Source organism: Hyaena hyaena, unplaced genomic scaffold (genome assembly GCF_003009895.1).
Source record: "Hyaena hyaena isolate Hyena2069 unplaced genomic scaffold, ASM300989v1 scaffold_1096, whole genome shotgun sequence".
NCBI classification, from domain to species: domain Eukaryota; kingdom Metazoa; phylum Chordata; class Mammalia; order Carnivora; family Hyaenidae; genus Hyaena; species Hyaena hyaena.
Window position 1 is genome coordinate 320,386 of NW_024081724.1, and position 18,260 is coordinate 338,645.

At 37.5% G+C, this 18,260-nt stretch overlaps 1 protein-coding gene across 1 annotated transcript in view; it reads right to left on the reverse strand.

The window, feature by feature from the left end:
- THSD7B (thrombospondin type 1 domain containing 7B) overlaps positions 1 to 18,260 on the reverse strand; it is a 401,417-nt gene that overhangs the window by 184,366 nt on the left and 198,791 nt on the right. Inside the window, exon 8 of the mRNA XM_039222263.1 lies at positions 10,980 to 11,158. Within this exon, the coding sequence (XP_039078194.1) occupies positions 10,980 to 11,158 (179 nt within the window). The remainder of the gene's footprint in view (positions 1 to 10,979; positions 11,159 to 18,260) is intronic.

Here is an 18,260-nt window from a genome sequence, read left to right on the forward strand (position 1 = left end):
CCTGAGTGACTTGCTGACTTGAAAAGGACTCTGAGCTCAGAGACATGTGGTAGGGGCAAGATCGTTAAATGCCTTATAAAACTATATTAGAATTTACACTTTATCCCAAAGGTAACAAGAGACCAATGAAAGGTTTTATGTATGACCAGATTTGTGAGTTAGAAACTTCGCTGGGGCTGCTATATGAGGAATGGAGCAGGGGAGGAGAGGAGAGATTATAGACAGAGGAAAGGTAATGGTTATAATGGTTGTTTTAGGAGAGAAGTGAGCAGAATTCAGCCAGAAGGCAGTGCTCATACCCTTGTCCTTTCACAAGACAGTTGTGACTTGGAGGTTGACACCAGTCATTGATATGTTATGAAAAAACACATGCAGAGATAAACATTTAATGTATCTATAAGACTTCCAGATCCCCCTCCCTTTTTTGTGTGTTTTTGGTTTTTTTTTGGTGTCAGACGGGTCATACTTCAGGTCATTATCTAGAAGTATATACTATCTGCATTTAGGATGATCTGAGATAATCTACAAGTTAAAGTGAAGTATCTATGCTCTACTGAAGTTGAATGTGTATGGATTTTCTATGGAAGAAATTCTACACTTAGGTACGTACTGAAAAGAAATGTACACATATGAGCACAAGACATGCACAGGGATAGTCATAGCAGTGTTATTTCTAACGTCCCCAAATTGAAAACACCCTAATGTCTGTCCAACAACAATAAAAAATAGGTAAGATGTGGTATATACAATAATATGATATACATAAGAACATTACAGAGCAATGTCAATGAAATATTGGTAGAAGTCACAACATGGGAAATGTCACAAACATAATAATGAGGAGGAAAAGCAGGTCCAAAGGATATATAGTGCAGAATCAATCTGTGGAAAGTTTTTTAAGTGATGAAACTAATTTATAGCGAAGGGGTATAAAATATACAACCCTAAAATATGTCTCTTTGCCATATTATTTTAATCCAGTTATTTTTAAGAAACTGCAAACACAGGAGAATCTCTGAAAACCAGGAAGAAGTTACCCTTTTGTAAGAGATACTTACATGTATAAAGGAAATCTCTACTTGTAGGTAGGTACGTCAGTTTCTGTACCAGGAAAGAGGGCAATGATTCAATCTCTAGAAACTCTGATCAAGGAGAAGGGAGCAACTAAAATATGCATAACAACCTTGTATTTAATGCACTTTTCCTGGTAGCCTTCCATAAGTGACTCCCCAGTCCCAATATCTTCTCCATCTTTAGCTCAAGGTGGTATTTAAGGTGATGACTTCTGGCCATTTCAAGGAGCTACTCAGTATTTCTAAGGTCATTCCCATTTATAAGGAGGTTTAAGTTTACTACACTTTTGTTTTTGTCCTGTTAATCTGTATCATGTGATTTTAATTCTTAGACCAGCCAGAAGAATCTTGAAAGGCAAAGTAAAAATTTCTCCTCCTCAACAACAGTGTTAGAAATGTGAACAGTAGTTCTACTTAGTGAGAGAAAGGTGGTAGTAAGAAAGTTGGAGCATGAAAGGGTTATCTGAAATGTTGATAATGTAGGATTTCTTGACATTGGTGGTAAATGAATGGAAAGGTTCACCATGAAAATTCATAGAGCTCTACCCAGAATGATTTGGCTATCTTTCTGTTGTACTCCTCAATAAAAATGTTTTTTAAAATAAAAATCCAAAGAATCACAAATTCATAGGAAATTAGTCACAAATATATAAAACATTATGTTTCCTTCTACCACTAAAAAAAAAAAAAAAAAAAAAAAAGATGTAGTGCTGAGCAGGATGTTTAGCAGTAAAATAAAATAGACTTCCCATACAGGAAGCAGTGACAGTAGCTTTTACTATGTATCTAAGCTGAGTCATCACTACTAAAATGACTACAAATGTTCAAGTAGCTAAATGTAAAAAGAGAAGCAATCTGCATAACTTAGTTCTAAAAGGCAATATGGTAAAGGTAAAAGCAAATGGGAGTTGGAAACAGAAATTATGTATTAGAGACTAAGGAAAAAGAATTCTACCTAACATTTATCAAGCACATCCTATATGCCCAACACAGAAAAAGTTTGTATTTTCATTTTATATTAATTAATACACTAATTTTATGAGGTAGTTGGCATTATTATACTCATTTGGCATTTTGTGAAATTGAGACTCAGTCAGTTAAATAATTTTCTCCTGTTCCCGCAGCTAGGGGATGGCAGGGAAGCGTTTGACCTCATACCCGGCTGTCTCTTAATTTCCTATATACATCAGGGTAGATTTGGGCAAGTTATTATCCTTCTGTAAGTCTCACTCTCCCCTTCTGTGAAACAGGAGGGTTCTCCCAGGTCTGTTTTTAGTAGCAAACAAATGGTGGTTGTGTTAACTGCTTGGATTAGGGAGGGTAGGCTAAGTCAACTGCAAAGAAAATCTTTCTAGAACTGATCTCAGCAGACATGGTAGCCTCAGTGGCAAGAATTTCAGTCTGGCAGTATTCTCCCCCTTGCCTGATCAGAAGAACCAGCAAAAACAAACCTTTGTTAACAAATACTCCTTGGATCCCCTCTAGCTGTGAGGACCAGTCTCCAGAGTGGGGTCCTGAGAAACTTTTTATAACACCCTCCACTTCCATGGTGACTGTTCTATTCTTATGATCTATAAAGGTTACCAAACAATGAACTCTGGCTTTCAAAAGATTTAGATAAGCTTCTCAGGGAGACAATTTTTTTCTTGATTTAAGTCACACAGAAAAAAAAAAAAATCATGATTCAACAAATGCTTTTTTGTAGCGATTTATCACAGGATCCCATCAGGCTCTAGGTAACTTGCTTTCTGGTAACAATACTGGGATAAGTCTTGAAAAATCTAAAGGGTACAAACTTTAACTATTAGGTAAGCCCTGAAGATCTAATGCATGGTGATTGTAATCAATGCTCTATTATAAATTTCAAAGTGGTTAAGAGACTAGGTCTTAATTGTTCTTATCACAAAAAGGAAATGATAATTATGTGACATGAAAGATGTGTTAGTTAATGCCTTGACAATCATACTGCAATATCTAAATATATTGAATCAGCGTATTGTATCATATGTCTTCAACTTATATAATGGTTACAGGTCAATTATATGTTCAAAAAAAAAAAAACCCTGGAGAATTAGCATGCCATTAAAAAAAAAGATATTCAGGGGCGCCTGAGTGCCTCAGTCGGTTAAGTGTCTGACTCCAGCTCAGGTCATGATCTAGCGGTTCGTGGGTTCGAGCCCTGCGTCAGGCTCTTTGCTGATGGCCAGCTCAGAGCCTAAAGCCTGTTTCGGATTCTGTGTCTCCCTCTTTCTGACCCTCCCTTACTCATGCTGTCTCTCTATCTCTCAGAAATAAATAAAACATTAAAAAAAAAACACAAACATATGCATCGGGGTGCCCAGGTGCTCAGGTCATGATCTCACCATTTTTGAGTTCGATGTCCCACACCATGCTCTGTGCTGACAGCTCAGAGCCTGGAGCCTGCTTCAGATTCTGTGCCTCCCTTTCTCTCAGCCCCTCCACAACTTGTACTCTGTCTCTCTCTCTCTCTCAAAAAAAAAAAAAAAATTAAAAAATGTAAAAAAAATAGATATTCATCAAGTTCTTAAGTTTAATATTCTGAAAAGTATGTTTAATATAACCCAATCTTGTGGTTAAAGTCAAAACCATATTCCTTCAATGTGTGGGGGAAAAAGTTTCCATTCTGCATTTAAAGTTTGAATGACAGAATGATTCAAGAAAACTTGGAAAGTATGGTCTGTCACTATTTTTCTAGAAAAATACTTGAAAACTTCTACTTTAAGTACTTGGTTATGAAGACAGTTTTCTGAAATTGCACACATAGACCATGTGACTTCCTGTTAAAAGTGATTTATCCAAAGTACCCAAGTAGTATTTCAGGACTTCAAGAGTTAAGGGGCTAGTGATACGAGGTGTGCAAAACACTGAAAGAGTTACAAAGACAAAATTTGACAAAATTCGCTTGCTTCCTAATTTAATAGCTGTCCTCAGCCAATCCTAGAATTCCTGTCTAGGGACAGGATAGGGGCTAAGGGCAGGCTGCCCCAAGATGGGCCCCTTTGGCATGAAGATTACGCCACTCGATTGCTGAAAGCAATCAAAACCCTATGGCTCAAGAGAAACTTCTGCACCTCCCTTAACTACAGAAGAATCTCAGTTGGAGGTCTTTCCCAGAGTAAGGGTTATTCCCAGAGATAAATTTTATCTGAGTGACCCATCTGTATGGCAGGGCAAACATCTAATTATCAATCATTTGCACTTTTTTTCACCAAACATTTGTTCTTGTCATCCTGTGAATTGCACTCCTTTCCCCTGAAGTCCCAGATTCCTACACCCTCTTCTCCTTAGTTCAGGATGCACCTCATTTTGCCTGCCTTAGGAATTTCCACACCTGTGCGCATTCCCCATTCATGCACTATTAAATCTGACTTTCTCAGGTTAATCTGTCCATGTCAGTTCCATTCTTAGTCCGGCTGGAAGGACCCTTGAACACGTGTATTCTTTCTCCCAGACAACAGCATTAGGGACATTAATCAAGCCAGCCTAATAAAGGATATTCTAGAAGTACATAAGAACATCTTGAACAGCTTAAAGTGATTTTGAATATTTGCAGAGTAGCAATGCCCAGTATTAAGACACAGTCAAATGCAAGACGAAGTGGACAACAGGTACAGGAAAATTGCTCATGAATTATTCTGGCAGCTCTCAAAAATGATCAAAAGTCCAAAAAATTGTAATAAGCCTGAGGGGTTATTAATTTGGAATGTTCAGTAATAGTTTATGTGGAGACACAAATGTGGGGGGAGAATAATCTCTTAAACAATTTTGGGGGGTACCTAAGTGGCTCAGTCAGTTAAGCATGCAGCTCTTGGTTTCAGCTCATGTCATGACCTCAAGGTTCCTGGGTTCGAGCCCTTCTTGGGATTCTCTCTCTCTCTCTCAGTCTCAAAATAAACTTAAAAAACAACAAGAAGAACAGTTTTTCTTGGAAATGGTGACAGGGAAGAAAAGAAAAGAAAAATTGCATCTCCTCTGAGCTCTACTCAGCTCAGTGAGAAATCACAACTTGAGAGCAGTTTGGGTTGGGAGATAGGCATTAAGGATAAAAAAAAAAAAAAAAAAAAAGGAAGAACACTAGCCCTTACAAGCCATTCCATGCTGCCTCTGAGATGGGGTGCTGTGTACCTAAGTTTTGGAATAACTACTATCAGGGGAGAAGCGAAATGTTCCAGGAACATCTGCCCTATTAAGTCCTTCCCAATCACCCTGAGAAATGAATCACTGTTGCCCTTAATTATGGCATATGATTTTCCTACTTAAGATCTTATCAAAGGTGCAAGCACCTCTGCCCATACAAGAATGGTATACCTGAATGTACATAATTATGGATAAGCTTGGGCTGACTACCACATTAATACTTAAGAACAAGACTTTACATTCTGGGTCACCTGCCAATGTAGTATGTTCAAAGTGAGGACACTGCCAGGAATGATTTGGAATAGCCTAGGATGAGTGGAAGGTGGGCTGGCCAAACAGAGGCAAGAAGCCAAGACGGGTTAAGCCAAGTTAAAACTTCAGTGTAGCCATATTTTTCTGAGTAAGCAGACATTCAGATAGAATGACATTATCCTATTCCTACCTCCCAACATGCTACTATTAATTAATGAAGCAGTATTTAAAAGGGGAATAAGCTTTTTCTCTACAGAACCCTTTTTTTCATCTTAAAGTTCTTCTAAGGAAAAAGTATTTATGCTAAAATATATCTATGCATCTTTGTAAAGAATGTATTCTTCAAAATACTATTACACTGCTGTGAAAAATAAAATGCAGTATAACTCTTTATTTCCAAATTTAGATCATTCCTCTTTGTGGAGAAGACATACCTTTAAAATAGCAATTGTTTCTAGAAAATACATTTAATTTATATTCTCTCACTAAGTTGCAAACATAATCAAAACTCTTTTAAAATTATATTTAGCATATAGCATACATATTAAGAATTATAGGAAATGATTTTTCCCCCATTTATACTGTGAACACACAAATTGCAGCTTATGAACAAAATATAATTTCCTGGAACTCTTGCCTTCAATCATGTGAAGAACTCCTAAGGGGAAATGTAAGTCCAACAGAGCTTTAATTTCCCCATATTTAATATTCTCTTAAGGAGCCTTTCAAAAGGAAAAATAACATGGGGCACCTGGGGGGTTCAGTCAGTTAAGCATCCAACTTCAGCTCACGTCATGATCTAGCGGTTCATGGGTTCAAGCCCCGTGTTGGGCTCTGTGCTGACAGCTCAGAGGTTGAAGCCTGTTTCAGATTCTGTGTCTGCCTCTCTCTCTGACTCTCCCTTGCTCGCTTGCTCTCTCTCAGAAATAAATAAAAACATTAAAAAAAGGAAAAATAACAAAAATATACAGTATAAGTAATTCACTCAGGATATTACAGACTATAAAACATTAAAATATATATCTTATTATCCACAGGAAAGTCAAGGGCATCAGCCAACTGACCTGATAATCCAATAAACTATGTAGGAATTTTCTCCCTTGATATGAGTTTTGGGTAAACTGCGTGCTGGAGCTGCAGGGTCACAAATACACTTGGTAGAAAGCCATTCAAGGAATGCTGGCACTTGGGCACGTCTAGAGAGAAAGCTATCATGTTGACAGGTTTAGGCTTAAAAGGGAGGCTTTTTATGAGAGATTATAAGAATTGATTCCACTAACAGATTCAGAACAGTTTATGAGCTTGTATACGTAACAGCAACCTTCCCCCTCCCCCTTCTTTTAATCACAGAGTTAGATTTCAATGGAGATCCCACATCAAGGAGTTTTCAGAGGAATCTTGAACAACTCTTTGGGCAATAATAGTTTGGAGTTTCTTATTTCTTTCTTCTAGAAGGGCTAATATTTTTGAGTATTTGAAGGACAACATTGTAACATAAGAGATCAGAATTCTAAAATTTTTGTATTGAACTAGGTACACACTCATCCAGAGAGAATTCTTTTAATTTTTTAAAATTTTTATTTATTTTTGAGAAAGAGACAGAATGTGAGGAGGGGCAGAGAGAAACACACACACACACACACACACACACACACACACACACATACACACAGAATCTGAAGCAGGCTTCGAGCTGTCAGCACAGAGCCCAAAGTGGGGCTCGGATCCACAAACCATGAGATTACGACCTGAACTAAGTCAGATGCTTAACCAACTGAGCCACCCAGGCACCCAATAAGTCTTCTTTTAAAATAAAGAATCCAGTAAATATAATTTGACAATACACAAGGAAGTGCATTAGTGGCTGGAATAAGTTTCAAAGGTAGAAAGACTTTGCCCTCAAAAGACCTCCCATTCTAAATGAAAGAGAGGAATGAGTATGCATATGTAGGTATGCCTATATTTACATAGACACATATATTATACATTACATACACAAAAGTTGTATGTATGTTTATATAAGTACATATATATATTTATGAATCATATGTTAGGCTCAGTCTGACATATACAGAATTTTCCTCTTGCCTAGGTACCTAAGATATGTGCTTCTCTTACTGATAAAATTTGGTTATTATTTTTAAGCTCTTATGTGAATAGAGGTGGAAGTAAAACCTGGTTCTAAAAACCTGGGAAAATAAACCCAAACCTGAAAAACAACTGGCAAGTATACAAATAACTTAAGGTCAGTAGTAAAAATGAACATTATAAAAAAGCCTTAGTGGGTATACCTCTAACTGGATCATACTTCCACAAATAGTGATCTTTCTAAAGAAGGCTTGCCATAGATAATAGAAGTTGGAGAATATTTCCTCAATAATGAAAATTCCTGTCAACCCAATTTATTTTCAGATGAGTTAAGAAAGAATGGCTAACTTCAAAAAGATGTCTATATATTATATAATATACGTGCACGCATACATATACATATACGGGGTGCTATCATATTTAAGAGTAAATATATAATAAAGTCAGCAAGATCATTTTCCACAAATCTACTTACAGGTAAAAGTGTGCTTGCTTAGAAAAGGAATTGCTCTGAGGAGAATTTTTTCTACATTTAGAATTTTTTTTATAACAATATTTTCCCTTCCTGTTCACAGACTAACAAGTGAGAGATAAGGCATATTACTTATTGCCCCAATCAATTAACTTATGTTAAAATATAAAGTACTGATTAGGGTGAACTTTTTCAATTTGAGTTGAATTAAGCCACACACATGCTAAGTATCTGAAACCTCTTTATAGCAGCATATAATCCACACTATATTTGATTTCTTGTCATTCAACTTCAAGATTCATTTCTGAGTGTAACAAACGAATGTCTTCGAAATGCTCCAATTCCCTTCTTGAACTTAAGAGTTAGACACAACTCTTGCAGACAGGCCCATGTTTACTCAATTTTTGCTTACAGAATTTTTCTAAATTATTCTTAAAGTTGGGCTTTTTATTTTTAAAAATATTTATTTATTTATTCTTTATATTTAGAGAGAGAGTGAGAAGGACCCAGAGAGGAAAAGGGAGAGGATCTCAAGCAGGCTCTGTGCTGTTAGTGCAGAGCCCCACATAGGGCTCGACCTCACCAACCATGAAATCAGGATCTATGTGGAAACCAAGAGTTGGATGCTTAATTGAGCCACCTAGGCACCCTGGGTTTATTTATTTAGTTGTTTTTTTGTTTGTTTTTCGCTTGTACTACTTCTTAAAGTTATATATGTCAATTAAGCATTCTGAACCAGTTTCCCTTAAGTCACAACAGGTTTACAAGTACCTTTAACTTACTTTATTCATACTCTCAATTTTGATAGACACACTTCTACACGGTTGCCTTTACATAATGAAAACAGTTTTAAAGTCTGCATTCCAATGAAGTTCCTTTAATCCCTTGATAATTTCCTAGTTTATGAAATTAGCATATTAAAATTAGCGTGTAACACTAGTGTTATAAAGGCTTAGCTTTCATAGATAGTTTTGAGAGAGAATAAGAATTGCTATACATTTTTTACAGCATTATAAATGCCTGGAAAATCCCCTAGGGAGGGTCACATAGTCCTCATATATAAAACTCACTTGAAAATTTTCCTTGTAATCATAAACTTGTATTATACCTTTCTTTGTACTAAAGTAAGTCTTATCTCCTCACACCATCTCTGCTGTGATTATTTCCCTCCTGCTTTTATTGCTTATATCCTAATCTTCCCTTCACCAAACTACTATTCTTGTGGAGTTTTTGGGTTTTTTGTTTGTTTTGTTTTTGTAACCTCTATGTTGATTTTATAATCTTCTGCTTTGTCTTCCTCAGTAGGTTTGCATTAGCTTTGAGAGAAGAAACTGTAGTCTCTATTTTACGATAAACTTTAAAAAACAAAGCTAGAATGCTGTCATCTTAGAACATAACTATTTTTTGGTGGAATGGGAATTTTTCACTTTTCAGTGAGTTATGGGGTCTTTTAGCAAAACTTAGAAAAAATAGCTACAGGGGCACCTGGATGGCTCAGTCGGTTAAGTGTCCAACTTTGGCCAAGGTCATCATCTCAAGGTCCGTGAGTTCAAGCCCTGAGTCAGGCTCTGTGCTGACAGCTCAGAGCCTGGAGCCTGCTTCAGATTCTGTGTTTCTCTCTCTCTCTTCCCCTCCTCTGCTCACTCCCTGTCTCTGTTTCTCAAAATAAAATAAAGACATAAAAAATTTTTAAAAAAAAGAAAAAATAGCTACAGATATTGGCCTCAAATTGACAAATGGCATGTTTTCATATGTATACTATTCAAATTAAGAATATAGAGATTTCCTTTCTATTAAACAACCTGTAAGAAAAATCTAATTGAAAGGGGATTCATAGGGCAGATTAATAGAATTAATAATATAAACCTATGTAGCTATTCTGTTAAAATACATACAAGATCACCAAGGATCTAACTACACATATAAGATACCTTTTACCAGTTTAAGAATAAAGAATTTTTGGGGTGACTGAGTGTCTCAGTCGGTTGAGCATCCAACTTTGGCTCAGGTCATGATCTCAAGGTTCATGGGTTTGAGCCCCATGTCAGGCTCTATGCTGAATATGTGCTCAGAGCCTGGAGACAGTTTTGGATTCTGTGTCTCCTTCTCTCTCTGCCCCTTCCCCGCCAGGCTCTGTCTTACTCTGTCTCTCAAAAGTAAATAAATGTAAAAAAATTAAAAAAAAAGAATAAAGAATTTTCAACTGTCATCATCTTGTGCTCCAGCTATTCAACTGATTGAAAAGCTATGTATCAGTCTTAATCTAATAACCATTATGCAATAATGGGAGAAATCTGAGGTCTTTATTAGAATTCTAAACTAAATCTTAGACTCTTACCTGAATAAAGCCAACTAACATACTCTAATCAACTTTGCTTAGGATGGCAATTTTATTACATGTCCATTGGAAGGGAATCTTTTCGGATTCCATTTACGAAAATAGCTTTGACTTTTTGGAAAATAGAGAAATAGCTCAGAAAAGACAGGAAAATCTGGAAAATTTGATAACTTGAGAAGAAAAATTAGATGAAGAGTTAGGTGAAGGAAAAGAGAATTCCATTTTTGGAGTACATAGATGAGACCACTAAACATACTTACTGCCATAAAGTAATTGACATTCCCCCAGCATTATTTTTTGTATTTAAATACATATATACACACATCACTTTTATAGTATGATCAAATTACACTTCAAAAACATTTAAAAAATCAAGTGGATTTACTTTTTGTAAACATTATTATTCATAGTAATACCAATTTTGTCTCTGTATTACCTAGTTGTAGGCAAGTCTTCTATTACTGTTATATTACTATACGTCCTCCTTACCCCTCTCCTGAACTACTTTTAACAAGATAATGACTTTGATTTCAATAAGAAATAATCAAGTGGATAATTTTTTAGTTTTGTGTTGTTGTTGCTGCTTCAGGCACTTTACCTGATTCTTTAGATCCAATTTGGGACATGGGCGACCTCCATTGTAAGGTTTTTCTTTTAGCCATTTGGACCGAATTCGCACTCCAATTCCACAAGATGAACTGCAAGACCCCCAACTAGACCAGTCACTTAACTTGCAGTCGAATGGGCATGGGATGACACATTCTTCTTGAATATAACCTGAAAGAAATAGATTTAAGTGAAGGAAGGAAAGTCTGTTCAAACTGTACCAATAAAATTTACTTTATATTTCCATTATTACAGCTCACATTGTTCCACAATATCACTGCAATGGCTTCAGTGGTTTACTACTCAAAAAAAAAAAAAAAAAAAAAACAAAAAACAAAAAACAAAAAAACAGACCATGGTNAAAAAAAAAAAAAAAAAAACAAAAAACAAAAAACAAAAAAACAGACCATGGTTTTAAGAGAGATACATACAGTTACACCTGCATTCCAAAGTTGTGCCATCTAACACTTGATAGGCAATTCTGGGAGGGAAGAGTCAAGAAAGGTTCACAGTCCTGCTTTCTGTTTTGAAGCAATAAAGTAGTTCAGGGGTAATAATGACACCATCTCCCCTCACTGAGTCTTGTGTTCTACAATTCTCACAACTCCCCATCTGGGATCAGGGTGCATAAGAAAGTCCATTTTTCTTAGTGGCTTTCATCAGCGAAGCTTTCACTAAGAGAGCTCCTGGTTCTCACTTCCTGGTAGTGTGGCTTAGAGGCAGGAGGAGGACACAGAGTGGATCACAAATTAGCAAGAGCAGGATATTATTTCAAGAGGAACTATAGGAACAAAAGGTTGCATGATAAGATTAGACTGTAATCAAGAGACTTGGGTGGAAATGCACAGGCAGATGTTCTAGTTTACCTGGCCTTGCTCTTGTCCCCAGCCCACTTCTTGCTACAGTCTTTCTCTGGTTGATCTCATTATTGAACTATCACCTCTACTGATCACTACCAAACATATATTTCCAATCTAATTTCCCTACTAACTTTATAAGACCTACTGATCCACTCTAATTGGGTGCCTAATTATCTCTAAATTCAACATATCTAAAATTGAGGCCATCAATTTCCTTGAAAACTATGCTCATTCTCTTGTATTATTCATCTTAACTAAGTGCAACATATCTGATCCCTGTACTCTGGTGTGCACGCCTGTATAATTTCGTCGCTTTAAATGTGGGCAGGACCTGTGAATGTAACAGGATGCCACTACCATTATTAGGCTATGGTATGTGGCAAAAAGGAAGAGAATTCACTGGTAATATTAATACCTCAAATTAGTTGTTTTTGAGATGATCAAAAAGGAGATTGAGAGTTTGGCCCAATACGTGGCTTAAGATGACCCTGAACACACCTTATCCATGGACACACCAAATTTACACCTATTTATATAGCAATTCCTCCTGAAGAACTGTGGGCTGACTGAACAACTTCTGCACAACCAAAGAGAGAACAGGTATAAAATGGGAAGAGAGATGGCAACATGGTAACTGAAGAAACCCCCACACCCAACACTGTTAAACTACAGTTGGAAAGGATAGTAGTGAGGGACCACAGCAGGTTTGTCTACCAGAGGCACAGAAAAAAACAAACCAAACCATGGTTTAAAAGAGCAACTAGAATAAACAGGAGCCAGCTATAGATCCCTGACAAACAGAGCTCCTGGAATGCTCTCCAGGTTGGAGGGGCTGGAGAGCATCACTATTTACATTTCCCCTCCATCCTGACAGCATAGATAGGAGCAGGGTCTAGGCATCCTAGCCACCCTGCCACCTCAGCAACCCACTGGGCATCTGACCCACAACAGCCCCTCAAAATAGGCCACAGTTTAAAAGAGCACCTTGGGTGTCTCAGTCGTTTAAGTGTCCAATTTCAGCTTAGGTCATGATCTCACAGCTCGTGAGTTCAAGCCCTGTATTGGGCTCAGTGCTGAGAGCTCAGAGCCTAGAGCCTGCTTCTGATTCTGCTTTCCCCTCTCTTTCTCTGCTCCTCCCCTGCTCATGCTCTGTCTCCCTGTCTCAGAAATAAACAAACATTAAGAAAGTTTTTTAAAGCGCAACAAGAATATAAAGGATCCAGGCCTAGAACTCTGCTAAACAGTGGGAGAGCTGCTGGAACTCTTTCTAAGTCAGAGGGCCTGTTGAATGTCACAGTTTATGTTCTCCCTCTATCTCAGTAATGTGGACAAAACATAGGGTCTAGGCACCATAGCTTGTCTACTGCTTCAGTGAGACCCTTACCCCTAAACAACACTAGTGCCAGCCAGCTATCCCACCAAGGAGGCCCAAGGGTAGTCCATACTGAGACATACCTGGTTAGCACTCACTGCAGCTCTAGCCATCTTACCAAGGTGACGTATGCACAAAGCACCCTAGAACACTCCAGGTCTGCACCACTTAGGCTCCAGAAAACTTGGGAGGGCAACCCCTATGTGGAGTGGTTGGGAACACCTGGCCTTGCGTGCCTCAGCTCCAGCCACTCTTCCAGGATTCCTGGGTGTGGAATACCCTGGGACACAAAACCCATGCCTACAAATGCTTTCGGCACCCTGCCAGGGTGCCCCTTTGTGCAGAGTGCCCTAGAACACCTAAGCCTGCATCCACTTCAGCTTCAATTATCTTGCCAGGGCAGCGCCAGCACAGAGAGCCCCAGGACCCCCAGCCCACAACAAGCAGAGCTCCATCCATCTGGCCAAATTCATCAGACATACCTCTAGTTCAGTTGAATAGCTCTTCTGCCTCATTGATACAAATGAAAACAAACTCAAGTAAAATGGGGAGACAGAAGAATATGCAACAATGAAAAAAAAAACAGAAAGAAACCACAAAAAATAAACAAAATGACATGGAAATGAGCAATATACTTGATAAAGAGTTCAAAGTAATGGTCATAAAGATGCTCACCAGGCTAGAGAAAACAATGGATGAGCTCAGTGAGAACTTCAAGAGATAGAAAACATAAATGCTGGGAGCCACACTGGCCTTGCTGGATGACAGTCACAATGAGGAAATGGCAACATTTGCACAGCTCTTGCCATGAGAAATGGAGAAGTGGTATCTCCTTCTGCTACTTAACTGGCTCATGTTGGAAATGAGCCTGCTGGTATTGACCAGGCCTCACAATATTCCAAATCAGACCGATATTCCCCACACAAATACCTCATAAGGAAAAGCATATTCCTGCCTCTTCAAATGAGATTTTATTTATTTATTTATTTATTTATTTTTTTAATGTTTTATTTATTTCTAGGAGAGAGAGAGAGAGACAGCGTGAGCAGGAGAGGGTCAGAGAGAGAGAGAGTCACAGACTGAAACAGGCTCCAGGCTCTGAGCTGGCAGTCAGCACAGAGCCCGACGCAGGGCCCAAACCCACGAACCGCGAGATCATGACCTAAGCAAAAGTCGGACACTTAACCGACTAAGCCACCCAGGCGCCCCTCAAATGAGATTTTAGATGAAAGCACTGTGGATATTTGTCAAAAGGCTCTTCCTATGGGCCTTGTAGATCCAAGACTTAGATAATAAAGGAGGTTAAGAACACAAGAGTTACAATTGAGCCTGGCCCTGAGACAAAGAGCCCAATTTAGAGTTAAGGAACAGATAAGGGCAGAACTTAAGTTAATATTTATACCTTTTGTAGCCAGTGATGTATGACAGTCCCTTCCCTAAGGCCTACTTTCCACAAACACCCTCCCTTACACTGGTGGCTGGGATGAGAATAGACAAGAGTAGCTAAAACATAACCCAAAAACAAAGGCTAACACATTTAGGGCCTCCATGGTGTTTACACATTCAGCATCAAGTCAAAAAATTTCCACAAACAACTTACTAACCAGCTCAAAAATATTTGTCCTCTTATAAGCCAGTCAAAATGACTCCCAGCCTATCTATACACTTAACCTATGTCCTAATCCTAGCATTATTAATTTAGAACAAATATGTATGTCATCCTGTTTTTCCCTAAGAACATCCTGTTATTTCCTTAGTTGTAAGATTTACTCAACCTCACTATGATTGGGGTAATTCTGTAAGAATACTTCTGAAAAACCTGTTCTTGTACACTTTTGAAAGCATATTATCACAAAGAGTTTTCCATTGTAAAAATTCCTTTTTCTGATCTCATGTTGCCATTGGACCTTTAAATAAAGACACCAAAACCAACAGGGCAGACATGCCTGCCTGGTGATCAAAAAAATCTCAGGGCTCTCTCACTCTCTCTCGCTGACACCGTCCATCCTTCAGGGACCCCTGGACCGGCTGGAACGGGCCTCCAGTACATAAAAAAAAAAAAACCAGAGTTGAAGAATACAATAACTTAAATGAAAAATATAGTAAAGGGCATCAACAGAGAATTAGCGGATGCAGAAAAATGGTTCAATGATCTAGAAAACCAGGTAATGAAAAGTGGCCAATCTGGACAGCAAAAAGACACAAGAAAAAAAATGAGGAAAGATTAAGGGATCTTTTTAGACAATACCATGCAAATAAACATTTGCATTATATGGAGTCCCATAAGGAGAAATGAGAATAAAAGGGGCAGAAAACTTATTTGAAGAAGTAATAGCTGAAAATTTCCCTAATCTGGGGAAGAGACATCCAGGTTCAGGAAGCACAAAAGTTATCAAACAAGATGAACTCAAGGAGGTCCACATCACAATACATAATAGTGAAAATCGCAAAGATTAAAGATTAAGAGAATTTTAAAAGCACCAAGAAAGAAGCAACTGTTACAGTGGAATCCTCGTAAGGTATCAGTTGATTTATTAGCAGGAACTTAACAGGCCAAAAAAGAGTGGCATGGTATATTCAAAGTGCTGCAATGAAACAAACAAACCAAAATCTATAACCAGGTACACTCTATCCAAGAAGGTCATCATTTAGAATTAAAAGAGAGAGTTTTCCAAACAAATCAAAAGGCACTAAATTTGCCTTAAAAATGTTAAGGTAACTTCTTCAATTGGAGAACAAAAGGCCATAAAAGAAACAAAGATGTAAAATATGACAATACATACATGAGATATGGAGGGGAAAGTAAAAATGTCCTTTTAGAATGTGTTCAAGCTTAAGTGACCACAAACTTAATATAGACTGCTATATATTTAGGATGTCATGGTAACCACAAACCCAAAACCTATAATAGATAAACAAAAAATAATAGACAAACATAGGACAACAGAAAGTCATCAATCACAAGAAGAAAGAACAGAGTAGTACATAAACAACCAGAAAATAAGAAAATGGCAGTAAGTGCGTAACTATCAATAATTACTTTCAATGCAAATGGGCTAAATGCTGTAATCAAAAAGTATAAACAAAATAAATGAAAATCAAGCCCCATCTATATGCTACTCACTATAGACCTAAGGACACATACAAACTAAAAGTGAAAAGAAAAAGATATTCTATGCAACTTGAAGTGAGAAAAAAAAAAAAGCTGTCATTGCAATACTTTTATTAGACAAAATAGACTTTAAAGCAAAGGCTGTATCAAGAGACTAAGAAGGGCACTAAATAATCATAAAATAATCAATCCAGTAGTAAGATAACAATTGTACAAATCTATGCACCCAACATTGGAGCACCCAAACACGTAAAGCAACTATTTGAAGACCTAAAAGGAGATACTGACAATACAACAACAACAGTAAGAGGTTTTGACACCTCACTTACATCAATGCATAGCTAATCCAGGCAGAAAAATCTATATAGAAACAGTGGCTTTGAATGATACATTAGGCCAAATAGACATAAGATACATACAGAAATTTCCAACCCAAAACAACTGAATAAATTATTTTCAAAGGCCCATGGAACATTCTTCAGGATAGATCACATATGAGGTCACAAAGCAGGTCCCAATAAACTTAGGAAGATTGAAATCCTACCAAGCATCTTCTCCAACCACATTTGTATGAAACTACAAAACAATTATAAGAAAAAGACATGAACACATGGAAGCTAAATAACATGCTACTAAACAACCAATGGGTCAATGGAGAAATTTTAAGAAGTACCTGACACGAATGACAACAGAATGCAATGGTCACCAAACTTTCTGACATAGTAAAAGATGTTCTAAGAGGGAAAGCTGTAGTGATACAGGCCTACCTCAAGTAACAACAACAAAAAAATCTCAAACAATCTAATCTTATGCCTAAAGGGACTAGAAAAAGAACAAAGCAAGCCTAAAGTTAGTAGAAGGAAGGGAATAAAGAGCAGAAATAAATGAAACAGAGAAAAAAATAGGAAAGATAAATGAAACCAGGAACTAGTTCCTTGAAAAGATAAACAAAATTGATGAACTTTGGTAAGATAATAAAAGAAAAAAAGAGAGACAAGATCCCCAAACAGACTCAGAAAAGAGGAAGTGATAACTGACACCAAAAATACACAAAGGATTATAAGAGACTACTATGAAAAAAATTATAGACCAACAAATTGGAAAAACTAGAACAAATGGATAAATATGCAGATATGCTATCTTTCAAAATTACATTAGAAAGAAAGTGAAAATCTGAACTGTTGGGAACCATTCTGAGCCCACTAGTCGAGAAAGCTCCTGGTGAGGTTAAAGCAAGTTTGCATGGTCTCTTGCCAATCAGATGACGACCGATATCTACCCCCACTCAATTATTTCTGCTTGAGCACTGACTCCTAAGGCATCTTGTTGATCAATATCAGAAGTGACTTGTCCTCTTATTCTGGCTCTGGTATGATGATTGCACCTTGCGAAGGAACTTATTGTGGGAACTTCTTCCTTTGATTATGGGAATAGACATCATGTATCCAGCATGTCTTGTTTCCTTCCATACTTTCCCTTGAGCTATGAACAGGCTAATGACCCTTACTCACAAAAGATTGACCTTTACATGTACAATTCTGTTTCTACCATTGTGTTAGTCCAAGATGATCATACAGCTCAACATGTAAATCAACTAACCAAAAATGTTTCTCATGCCCTAGCTATTCAAGGAATCATAAAACTAGACACAAAGGTAAATGCACTCAAAGAGGCTATTCTATGTATTAGAAATGAGCTAAACTCTTTAAAGGTATGGTTGGCTCTCTGGTGCCATAAAGCATATAACTGGAAAATCAAGTCTCACCCAGAGACAAAGAGCCTCACTTAGAGAGAAGGAACAGATAAGAGCAGAACATAAGTTACCACATACATCTTTGCTAACTGATGATGTATAACAGCCCCTTCCCTAAGGCCTACATTCCACAAACACTTTCCCTTACCCTGGCAGCTGTGATGAGGATGGATAAG